General features: G+C 32.6%; 1 protein-coding gene across 1 annotated transcript in view; it reads left to right on the plus strand.

Moving 5' to 3' along the window:
* LOC122270027 (adhesion G protein-coupled receptor D1-like) overlaps positions 1-13,475 on the plus strand; it is a 38,176-nt gene that overhangs the window by 21,356 nt on the left and 3,345 nt on the right. Inside the window, exons 4-8 of the mRNA XM_071183446.2 lie at positions 85-190; positions 1,876-2,032; positions 2,123-2,189; positions 3,437-3,583; positions 8,913-9,090. Coding sequence (XP_071039547.2) covers positions 85-190; positions 1,876-2,032; positions 2,123-2,189; positions 3,437-3,583; positions 8,913-9,090 — 655 coding nt within the window. The remainder of the gene's footprint in view (positions 1-84; positions 191-1,875; positions 2,033-2,122; positions 2,190-3,436; positions 3,584-8,912; positions 9,091-13,475) is intronic.

Below are 13,475 nucleotides of genomic sequence, written 5' to 3' on the forward strand. Positions count from 1 at the left end.
AATATGACATGTCTAAATTTCGAACAGTGTATGATGAAGGGTTTACTATGTAAATAACAATGATTTTCCTTTTTCTTTTTCTAGAATGTTTCATGTAGATTGTTTAGCTCAGATCTGTTGCGAATGCAGTATTTTTATAGCCTATATGCTCATTCTTCTCACAACTACAGAGTCATTCAGGATTAATTCTGTAAGTTTTCACTGCCTTTTGTCAAATAATGCTGCTGTTAATGATATAGTAAGACATTTCTGAATTCCTATTATATTAAATAAACATTCTAAAATGCATTTTAGCAGTTTCGAAGGGTTTGGACTTGTTAACACGTGTGATAGCATCAAACAAAATACTGTAGCAATAACTGGGCCACCAGTCTTTCTTATAAAAAAGGTAGTCCCGCAGCGGACTTATTGTAAAGACACGGTTCCCAGTAGAACACCGAAGTCAAGTATCACTGGCTGCGGTCAGTAAGCGGGTGGGTGACCACTTTGATCAGCTTACGTAGGGACCGAGGGTGCGCGTTATCGGTTCTCGTTAAGCTGTTCTACCGTAAAGTGCTCGACATCGCTTGCAGGCTGTTGGGCTACCAAAGCGAGGGAACCGTCTCCTCTGCTGAGGATCAAAATTGCAATGACATGTCCACGGAACATTTTCAGGGATGTTTCCCAGACCGTCGCCAATAGCCCATTGTGCAACTCTAGTACGACGTAAATAAAGTACTTACCTACCGACCTATAAAAAAGGTAAGAAAAAAATATGGAACGTTTTGCGAACGAAAACAGTTTTATATTTCTAATGGTTTGTAATATTTTTGAAATAAGTGGTCCCAGACTGGGCTCGCGGCATCAGAAACAGTTAAAACTTATTTCTTATGTTTTGTTCAGTTACATATATCCCAGTTGAGGAGCGTATCGCATATTGCATGAAGCTGATTAACCAGCTCGCATTAGATCCTTTAAAATGAACGTAACCCAAACTAAAAATATATGCATCCAGATCAGAAAAAACACAGTTCACACTAGAAGGTCAACTGTGATGACCTTCTAGTGTCTATTGACTGAACGCAACTAGGTATGGTGCCAGTTATTGATGCCATGCACTACATAGAGCAAACGGTCATGAACAAATAGTATATAGGTAAATGTCTTAGGGACTTAGGGTAAAGAGAATCGAATCTGCCAGCTCCAGAACAAGCAAACACCATGACCTCCAATAAATTCTTTGCTGTTGTTGATGAAGTGCGCGGTGATAACAGCTGTGCTTTTCTGATTTTACATGCATCCATTTTCAGCACGACTTTACGTTCTCCTTAAATACTTTCATGAGAATTGATTTAATCAGTTATACTCTGTCTGCAGTGCACTTCTCTTATCTTTTTATATCCCTGAATGGTGGCGCTGACATTGCTACTGTATTTTTGACTCTATATATGCTTGTCTCTTTTCATTTGAGCAACTTTTATATTTCTATAGAGTAATTTGTTACCCAAAATTTCTCTCCATTTGTTACCAAAAATAATAATTAACATTCATTATTATTTTTTAACTGTTATCAATATATATTAAATTAAATATTTTAATTATTATTTTATAATAAATTTATTTAATATTAAATTTAATATCAAATTTTATTTAATATTAAATTTATCATCAAATTTTGCTCATTTTAAATTGTATATCAAATTTTATTTAATATTAAATTTAATTTCAAATTTTATTTAATATTAAATTTAATATCAAATTGTGTTTAATTTTAAGTTTTATATCAAATTTTATTTAATATTAAATTTAATTACAAATTTTATTTAAGATTAAATTTATTTTAAACTAGTTGAATTGAAACAAAAAATGACCCAGCCCATTTTCATTTTCCATTAGTCAATGTGCCTGACCATCTCCATCTTCTTACACCTGTTTTTCGTGAGTGCCTCTCTATTTCTCCTTTTGGAAGTGATATGCATGTGCCAACTCCTCACCACTTATTTTCCAAAGATCATCGAAGCCTCAGTCAAAAACGTCATGCTTATTGGTTGGTGTAAGTATGAATTTGCACCAATCACCAGTATTTTGTTCAGTTTACAATATAACGTGCTACAGTATAGTTTATATTCTTCTTTTTCTTCAGCATTTCCAGTTGTAATAACAGGAGTAACTGCCATTGTATGCCACAATCAGTACACAACGAAAAAGAAGTAAGTATTCGAGTCGTACAAATATGTATGACATAAGTCTGTTACTGGACGGAATTCAATTTATTTTACTTTATTAACGAATTTGAAAAGCGGACCCAATTCTGAGTTTACGGCTACCCTTGTTCAACTCCGTAGCCCTGTAATTTTGAATCCAACCTAAAAGACAAAGGAACTCCTGGATCAAATAGAGGGAGAAATTTGCCGTCGTGGAGAACTTTTTGATGGAACTAAACCACATTTGCGTTACATGGTGAGGAAAATCATGAAAACCGGCCACGGTTAGCCTGACGACAAGGGATCTCTAACCCATGATCCGTCTATCACTGAGGATGTTTTATGGCACCACTGTGGTCGGTGTGTGGCTGATTGGGGAATTCGTATCGACCAGTCGTCACAGGGATTCGAACTCAATTCGCCTCATTGGTTTGCCTCAAACTTAAGGCTCTATCACCTGAGGCACCAAGGCTCTTTCAGAATTATTGGGTCACACTTTAAGGAGAGATAGGGGCCGTCACAAAAGGATTCAGATTTGTATACCAACCAATGGTCTGAAACGTCTTCTTTCTGCCCTATGTGTTGTTATTCACAAGTGGGCCGATTACCTGGCCACCACGTTCTCCTGATTTCTTTCTTTGGGGTACACTGAAAAGTGCTGTGTACGCAACACCTAATAATTTTGAAATGAATCTGGTTGCAAGAATCGTCTGTGCTGCTGCGAATATCCAACAAAATCCAGGTGTATTTGAGCGATTTCGCCAATCCATGGCTTCACATGCGTTATAATTAGCATTGCTAGAGATACGTGCGTTACACACGCACGTATCACTAGCAATGCTGGATACTTTGGACATCTTTTGTGACATTTTCACAAATTATATACCACAGCACATGTAACATCTTTAACCAATAAATTGTTTCTTGTTTCCTGAAACTGCCATACTACTTTCCATTGACGTTTGACATGGTTTTCTATGCCTTTGTGAGTCCTCTTGATGTCCTCTACCTTCCCATAGAGTTTGCCCCAATAATCCAGGGACATCCTGTATAAAAGGGGGATTTGTGAGCTGGTAAAATCCGCTTTGCTCGGATGAAAATGCACTCACAATGGTAATAAATGATCAGCGTACACGTATCTCAATTTATCAATATTTATGGCAAGTTTGTTGGAAACAATAGTTTTAATAATGGATACCGTTAATTTTTATACTTACGAAATGGGAATCACAATATAGTCTCTATCTTTTTAGCTGCTGGCTCAACACAGATGAGTCACCCTATTGGCCTACCCTGATACCCATGATGGTATTTTCTTGTCTTCAAATAGTTTTGATACTAATTATAACAGTGTTCCCATCCCATGTGTCATTGCCTGAAGAACTTTATAAGAGAGCCAAGTAAGTTGTTTTTCTTAGAAAATCAATATTGTAATGAGAAAAGACTAAACAATTTGACCATTCCGTGATTTAGTGTTTTTTTAGGATACTTTTTTACTTGTAAAAAGTAATAATACTATAGAAAGTATATTTGATTAAGTTTTAGTTCATATTGTATTTTTTTAAAATATGTTTTGTTTTAAGATATTCATGCGAGTTCGCTTTCCTTTCTCTTGTTTTTTGCCCCTTCCTTTTCTTATTACCAATAATTTTAATAATTTTTCACCAATAATTTAAATAATTTATCAACAGGAAAACTTAAAAAAGCACTCAAAATGTATTTTTCTACTTTTTATTGATGTTTTTAGGTACTCAACTATCACTTCCTGTTCAATTTATTCCTGCAGGGTTCACACGCATCAGGAAAAAATTAAAAAGTGGTAGTAATGTTAATATAATTTTCTTTAAATATTATTATATTTGTACTACTAGATAGACTTATGTTGCTACTAGAATATTTTATTTCCTCTAAATAAATATATTGATCTGAAGGAGGAGGATATGAAATTTTAATTCGAAAGTGGGAGCAAATATTAAGAAATTTTCAGGTTCTTTAGAACAAAATTGATACTAGTTTTTAATTTTTTCCAGGTACTTTCGTACACTGTCCTCTCTTTTCGTACTTCGATTGTACTCGCTTTCAAAATCATCAGAAAGTCCTAGGGAGCCCCTATCAAGTAATAAAAGGAACACAATCACAAAATTAAGAGGCTATTTGTATACAGGTGTAAGAAATTAAGAGCACCAAATAAGCATTGCTTTTTGAAGATACACCCCTTCCTACATCCATCTAAATTTAAAGGGTGATTGGTTGATCAGAAAGGGTTGGAGGTGCGATTTGAAACAAAGAGAACGCGCTGATTGGCAAGACATATGTTTTAAAACTAGACCAGTAAGAGAGAAATCGCGTATTTATTTTGTGATTTTTATTTATTTATTTTTAAATTGTATCTTGCAAATATTCTTCTTCGGGGTGCGTAGCCAAATTTTTCAACAAAAAATAAGCCCCTTTTAAGCACTTTTCAAGCACTCAAAAAATATTTTTAAGCACTTTGAAAAATATCATAATCAGACAGGGTTGGCAAGTTTTTGACAATTGATGACTTTATCAGGTTTGTAACGAAGACGATGGCGCGTCACAAAAGATGAAATTAACAGGAGAAATGAAATTTTCTATCGCTAATAGAGAAAAAAAATTGACACTGTTTAGTTGGTCCCCGTAATCAGCAAAAATTCGAGAGATTTTTCGATTCTATTACAGAGGGGGGGAAATGAAGTCTGAAGTCGAGAATCTCTTGCAAAATGCAGCAGGGTTCAAGGGCACCGGCAGAATAATATAAAAGGGGGTGCAACCCTCTAACAAACTACCCCCCCCCGCCAAAATTTTCTTTAAATATTCTGTTATTACATTTTGTTTTGTTATTACATATACTTTCATCTGTTAATTTTTTTCAAGATGCATTTCTTCATTGTTAACAAGATATTTAAAAAAAAGTACAAATTTCCTGTACTTGCAAATTTTGCCACGAGAAACTGTATTGATGGCGCTGGCATAGCTACTGACTTTGAAACACAAATAACTACAAACAGTAGTGTGCTGATGAAGTTTTACAGTTGTGAGAAGTCAGTTTGTGTTATACACCTTTGTTAAACTAAATAACTAATAGAAAATATAATATTATTTATATTTTATTAAATTAAATTTAAAAATATAGCTTAGATAACTGCCAAATTTGTGCATGCTCAGTGTGCATAAGAAAAGAATGAAAGATGACTCAGAATTCATTGAAAAAGTTATAAACAGATTTGGACAGCAAACAAGACGATTACAATTCTTGTTTGATTAAACAATTTTTTAATTGTTATAGATCAATAATTACTTAATTATTTGTTTTTGAATAAAAATATTTTTAATAAAAAAATTTTATAACAAAAATTTTTTTCTGTATCCCTTTAATAGTTTAAAAAAAAGCTACAATTGCACCCCGCTGCCGGCGCCCTTGGCAGGGTTGCACATGAGAGTCAAAAATCCTTACCACTGAATCCTGCTTAGTTACTAAGTGCGGACCCGCAAGTATTTCATCAGACAAATTAACAAAAATTAACATCAGATAAATTAAAACAAGTACACCGAAACAGATTGGGGTTAAATTAATCGTGAAAACGTTGGATAGGGCAATATCTTTTTGCCTAATTTGTGGAGAAAATCAACATGGTAAAGAGAAATATCACATTTCGGAAAAGGGAAAATTCAGCACTTTTTAAAAACACCCATGGAAAAAAGCACCTTTAAGGGCTTTTAAAAAACGAAAATAAGCACCTTTAAGCACTTTTTAAAAACGCTACGGACCATGTTCTTAAATTGTTAGCATTTAGAAATTTTAGGTTGAGAGAAAAGCGACATTTTCTGAGATCTTCTCAATTATTTTTATTTCCTTTAATTATTTGATGTAATTTAAAACACCATCACTCATACACAGTTTCAGTTATTCTTCTTGATTTCCAGTAGAAATTAAGAAAAGTTGGGAAAATAATATTTTACCATTCGAATATTGGCTACAATGATGAAGTGTTTAAATGTTGTAGAAAGTAATGATTTTTTTTATAACTTTAGTCACAAAAGAAAAAAATAAATCCCAGTACGTAAACTTGTAAAAGTCAAAAGCATTTCTTTAGAAGAATTACTGAAGAACATTAATTTAGTGCTGCCATCTACTTTCTTAGTTTTGAAACATTTGTACTAAGGAAAAATGCTATTTTTAAAACAGATTAATTCCTGGACATTTTAACCTGTAAAAGTTTTGATTATGATAATATCCACAGTAATATATTTTTATCTCTTCCAACTTAACTGTGGAACAGATAGAGATGGTGAGGGAAAATTCTAAATATGCTTTTAATCCTCCTTATTTAATTTTCACAAATATACTGATATTTACTCTATTTGGCAGTATCTTTTGATACTTGCAAAATACAAGGCTGTTATTTAATTACAATTTGAGATATTATGCGGTATTTTAAATTCTTTATTAATTTTTTTTTGGACAAAATTGCGTCTATACAATTCTGCAATCAATAATTTTAAGTAATATTCAGGTAATAGCCAACAGTCGCTTGTTTTTAGATTTTTGATAAGTATCTTTGTTTTTTTGCAGTTGACGTTAAAAGAATTTTTTAGCTTCACCCAAATCGGCTTTCATCTGTTTAAACTGTAATAAAATTAGATTTTAAAAAATCTAAGAAAGGGGTAACGTGTTCTTTTAAATGACTTACTCAAAACAACAAATCGCATCATTTTCTTATATAATTCCCTCTCCCGGAAGAAAGTTGTAACACCCCTCCTTGTTTTTTTGCTTTAACCTTGATTTATTTTAATTTTAAAGATTTAATTTTTAATTTAATTTTTATTTCAGGATTTAATTTAATTGAAATTTGTAACTTTGCATAAAACCAAAGTTATATTTTAATTCAGTTTCTGAAAGTTCAAGTAGAATCTTCTAAAGATATCTTATTTTTGTTTCTCTTTTTTTGGGTCAAAGCTTTTGACTTCCATAACTCCTTGAAGAAAGAATTTTCCAATCCCCCCCCCCCCCGTAATTTAACCTGTATTACAAATTTAAAGTTTTTCCAAGTGTAATTTTTTCTAAATTTTTTAGCAACTTTTTTTGCATTTTAAAAACAAAAGTGAAAAGTAAAACGTGAAACGATTTTAGTAATATTACGTAAGCATTACTCATATCTTCTTCCCCTCGTAAGCAAAAAACATTAACTCTCCCTTCTTATATGCACAATAGTGGAAAGTACTCTCTTACGTCGCCATACAAAAAAACTCAAAAAAATGTAAATTAAAAATAATTTAATTTATGTTTTTTCTCAGCACTAACATTCCATTAAGTACGCTAGTATCCGTTGTCGTTAAATAAACAATCCCAAGAAACTGAAGCGATAAGATATTACTTGAATAAAAACTTCATGCGCTTCACAAATATGCAATTTAAAAATAAAAGTCGACATGTTTCAAGCGCTCGAAAACAGGCACCGATTTTCAAAACTTGCCGCACTTCTCATTCACGTCTGGCAAGTCTTGAAAATGAGCGCCTGTTTTTGAGCACTAGAAACATGTCGACTGTCATTTTCAAATTGTACATTTGCGAAGTGCATGAAGTTTTTATTCAAGTAATATCTGTTGTTGTTTTTAAATAAATTAATATTTGAAAGAAATATTTATTTACGGGTTTTTTTTAATTCTGAAGTATTGCGCAGTTTATCTTAAGAGGAGGACACCATAGATAATCCTGATAATTATTTAATAATTATTCCTTTTCTCAGTTTTGCATACAGCTAGAGTCCATTGCGAATTTAAATAAAACTGAATAATCTCTGAAGATAATAAATATAAAAATATTTGAAGAAAACTGTGACGATTTAGATCAGGGGTTTCCAACTAACACGAGGCCGGGAACCACAATTAAAAACACAAATCAAATGGCGGGCCGCAACTTTATCAAAATTTTGTGTACAACTCTTTCATGTTTGAAGGAACATTAAATATTACTGTCAGATTTTTATAAAGTTGTACAAAACAAAAGTATGGAATTACGAATTAAAATAAGAAGTAGATTTTTAAAAATATTTAATTGCATATTAAAAAATTCAGGCTACAATAACTTTAATGTGCACCTATGTATTAAACAATTAATGTGCAACAGATATCTAATTGTTAGGATATAAAACTTTAAAAAGGTTGGTATTAAAACTTACATAGTAGCACACAAAATGCTCAATGAGAAAATTGAGGTTTGTCTGCTGCAACCACCAGAGAATAAAAATTTACATTTTAAATTTAAAAATTACGAATGTGTTTGTTAATATTTTCGTCCAAAATGAGTGGTTTCAAAAAGTTAAAATAGGAGAATTTCTTCGAGAAAATTTCTGATACACACATGCTAAAACATACACGATTACTTTTGTATTTGAATAAATATTTTCTTGGATACAAAACCTGAGAAATAAATGTTTTTGCACCGTTGGTATGTTAAATTTCACAGAAACGAAGAAATTAGGTTTTTATTAACGAGAAAAGTATTTTAAACCCATATAAATTTTTTACGATAATTGCCCGCAAAAAAATGACAACTAATATATTTTAGTTCGCGGGCCACAAAAAAAGGCTTCGCAGGCCGGATGCGGCCCCCAGGCCACCAGTTGGAAACCACTGATTTAGATTATAGTTTTAATTATAGTTGCTTGTTTTATTTAGTGTAGTTAAATAATTGTCTGTTTTACGCAGGTGCTACAAGACAACACGCTGGGCTTCAGCTATTATTACTGTTATGCTGTGTTTATCCTGGTCATTTGGAGTCAGAGCTTATCATAGGGGTGAGGAAACATATTACGCAGCCTTCACTGTAGCCAGTATCTTCCTCGGAGTTTGCATAATCATTCTCAGGATATCAACTGATGAAGAGGTTTGATCAAATTTTATAACATTTTATGAGAAGCAATTGAACATTGTCTTGCATCGGGTCGCATGTAAACTCTCTTTACACACATAGTATCCCCAAGATATTTTGAGAGCGCTGATTGGCTTTCGCGTCATTGCCTTCAGTTACGTCTTTCTGTAGCTCCTCCCCAATAACATTTCTCCGTAGTTTGTTCCCAAATTATAAATCAATCGTAAATAACAGTTCCAGTATATTTCTCGTATTAATTTTATGACAAATGTTAAAGTTTCGTTCAAAAAATTAAACAGCGTTATTAATTGTATTTTAATAATAGCACTTTTTATTTAAATCTAATTTGCTTTAATTATTATGCTAATATTTTGTTATAAATTTTAGGTAAATGCAAGGTGAACAAGCATGTTTTGGTAAAACATCAAATTAGTATAATAATAATTATTAAACACAAATTAAAGTTTTATTAGCCAGCTTTTATGTAATATATATATAAGAATTGATTAATATTCAAATTGAATAGCATTGTGAATATCCTTATGCACTTAGAAATTAAAATCTCTTACTTAAATTTATTAAGTATGATTGCAGAACCACTCAATTGAATTTATTATAAGAGATTTTAAAATTTATATAAATAAATTTTTAAAATTATGGTTGATTATTTGAAAAAGATTTTATCATATCTTAGAGGAAAATATTCTAAAATGTTAAAAAAAATGTAATTATAATTCAGCAAAAAAATTGTAGAATTTTTCAAAAACTTCTTTTACATTTCTCCTGCGGCACTTTTATAAACGCACTGTGGTGACAAACAAATAATTTCCTGCAATTAAATAATAAAAAAATATTTACAATCCAAGAGAAATTTACTAGAATTAAAAGAGGGAATTTTTTGAAAATTTATTCTTTTAATACTCGTGGTGTTAATTTAATGGACAATTCATTATCATTAACTTTTATCTTGATGGGAATTATGCAATCAAAAATTTATAAAATAAGCATCTTAAAAGACAATTGCTTGAATTCTTAGATGTCAATTAATAGTTTTTAGGTATTATAAAACATTTCACAAATAAAAAAGAAAAACATTAAAAATAATTTATAAATAGGTAGGTATAATGCAGATCTCTTAGTTTTAATTTATAATAATAGATGGCGCCACTAATAAATACAGTGGGTGATCGGTTAACGAACAGATCGGTTAACGAACAAATCGGTTAACGAACACTTTCACGAAAGTTTTTTGTGTTCGGATAACGAACACATATTCGGATAACGAACACTTTCAAAAAAGATTTTTTGAGTTCGGACAACGAACACATATTCGGATAATGAACAAAACGAATTGTAACGAACACTTCTCGGCCTGAAGAAAAATTAATATTAAACATTTGTTATCATTTTGCATACAAAATAAGATCACTGAAAGGAAAAATGTTTAAAGCATGCTTAGTATTAATAATTACAAAATGAAACTTGAATTAACAATGAATTTAAAGGTCATTCAATAATTATTATTATGAGGAGCTGAAGGAGTAACGAAAATCGCATCTGCGACGCAAAAAAGTGCCATCCATGATAAAATGGAGAGGTTGCTTTTAGTTTGGATAAATGAAAGGGAAATGAAACAAAATGTAACTAGTATGCCTATCATTCAAGAGAAAGCTCGAGAAATTTTTGAGAAATTGAAAGAACAAACTCCAGGTTCGTCATCCGAGGAGTTGGAATTCAAGGCTACCTTTGGCTGGTTTACAAAGTTTAAAAGAAGGTCTGGAATTAAACATGTATTAATGCGTGGTGAGTCTGCTAGTGCAGATAAAGAAGCAGCTGAGAAGTACTGTTTAAAATTTCAAGAATTCATTGAAACAGAAGGGTATCGTCACACAACAAATATTTAATTGTGATGAAACTAATTTCTTTTGGAAGCGCATGCCGAACCGTACCTACATCACGAAAGATGAGAAAAATGCTCCTGGGCATAAACCTATGAAAGACCGATTGACGTTACTTTTGGGAGCTAACGCTAGTGGTGATATGAAGCTTAAACCACTTCTCGTTTACCACTCTGAGATTCCCAGAGCGTTAAAAACAAATTCTATAATTAAGAGCAAATTGCCAGTAATGTCACGCAGTATCTTTTCAAAGAACGGCTATTTAAAGTTTGTACCCCAAGCATCAAGGACTACCTTGATGCCAATGACTTGCCATTGAAAGCACTGCTGCTATTGGACAATGCACCAGGACACCCAAAGGATCTTAAAGATAATTTGTTGACAGACTTTCCCTGGCTGACAGTTCAGTTTTTACCTCCGAATACGACTTCTTCAGCCGATGGATCAGGAGGTTAGTGCGGCTTTCAAGAAATTGTACACTCGCGCGCTGTTTCGTCGGTGTTTTGAAGCAAGTCAATTCTCCTCAACAATGACTTTAAAAAAGTTTTCGAAAGAAAAATTTGACATTCTTGAAGCTACTCGTATCATTCAAAAGGCGTGGTCAGAAGTCACACAGCGACAGTTGATTTCTGCTTGGCGGAAGCTGTGTCCATCCTTCGTTCAAGGAGGCGGAGGTGATCATGGTGACACCCCTGAAATTATGGATGAAATTTTGACAGCTGCTAGAGATCTGGAAGTGGAGGTGAACGAGGATGGCATAGAAGAGCTCATAATGGGACATGAAGATGAACTGAAGACAGAAGAACTCCAAGAAATTTTGATTGAAGAACACCAAGAAACACAGTGTCTCCTTCTGAACAAGAGGAAGACGAAAGAGGACCAATGCCGAAATCTGCCATTAAATATCTTTTGAAAAAGTGCGAGGATGTCAGAGCAATGGTCTTAGAATGGCACCCAAACCAAGCTGATGTCAGTAGGGTTGGGGATCTTTACAACGACAATGCTATTAATTACTTCCGGAAAATCTTGAAAAAGATAGAAAAGCAATCGACATTGGACATGTTCTTCAATGCCCCATAAGCCAAAAATGAAAAGGACTGATTAATATGCAAGACTATATGTATGTATTATTTTTAAAAAAACTTACTAAAAAATCACACATTTTTTAAAATTTAATTTTTAGGGTCTCCAGAACGAATTAGTTGATTTCACATAGAAGTCTATGGTGAATCGATGATCGGTTAACGAACAATTCGGATAGCGAGCATAGTCTTGGAACGGATTATGTTCGTTAACCGATCACCCACTGTATTAAATTAAAAATTTTATAATATAATTTTAGTAATCCACAAGAAATAAATAAAATATTAATATAATTCGATGAATTAAGCAAGGCAATTAAATTCGATTTCAATGTTATTCAATAAATTAGAGGGATATTAGCTTCATAAGAATTCATGCATGTAATAATCATAAATTTAACGAAAAAAGCATTTCCCATAAAAATTAAATACAAAATTTTTCTTAAAATAACTAAACTAGTTATTTACCTACAAACAAATCTTTGTCCATGAGATTTGGAAGTTCTAGAATTCTATTTCGTATTGGTAAGTTCCCCAAATTCCATTACCTACTTGTTGCAATCGTCTAAATTTAGAGCATTGCTTCTAAGGGTAATGGTATTTGAGGAAATATTTTTTACTTCATTTTTAAATGCAGAAGGCAGTTTCTCTGTTGAAAAAACTGACATTTCAAATTTGTACACAAAAGCTGGAGTATAAAAATCACTCTATGCTGAAAATAACAAGCATGGCAGAATGAAGTAACCATGCGTCACAGATGGCGTTGCCAAGAAAGCCAATCAGCGCACTCAAAATCTCTTGGGGATACTATGTGTGTAAAGAGAGTTTACATGCCATCGGGTCACCATCCTATGGGTCCCGACTCGAATTTAGGCAACACCTAGAAGAGAGAAGGCTTCCGCACGGATCAATTTAGCATTCCGACGAAAGGAACATAAACAGCGCAGTTAGGAGTATTAAGAAAGCTGTCACAGCATCCGTACAACTAAACTGCGCAATGGAGGGAAATATGAGAAAGCTGTCACAACATTCGGACTACTAAAGGATCCGATTTCTCATTTATGGTAACCCACGCAAAGGCTTTTTCTCTTCTAGGAGGTGTTGATCTAGATCTAGATTTAGAACTGGGTAGCCACGGTTTCTCACAAAAAACATTTTTTCTTAGAAAAAAGAAAACTTCATGTTTAATTTTAATGTGTGCGTAGGAGATGTTGCACGGCCCTCCGTACTTCAATTTTTTTTAAAGCTATTACTTAAAAATTGTGAATTTATTTTATTAGTATAATTTTATTGACTTTTTTCGTATTATCATTCACGATGTTTGGTGAACAATCCTTTTATTTAACACGTAAAAGATGATAGGTGAAAAGAATTTGATTTTTAAAAATCGGGAACTAGAATTTCTTACGAATTACTTTAT

This window comes from Parasteatoda tepidariorum, chromosome 7 (assembly GCF_982258835.1).
Source record: "Parasteatoda tepidariorum strain Cologne lab strain chromosome 7, Ptep-v5.0, whole genome shotgun sequence".
Classification (NCBI taxonomy): domain Eukaryota; kingdom Metazoa; phylum Arthropoda; class Arachnida; order Araneae; family Theridiidae; genus Parasteatoda; species Parasteatoda tepidariorum.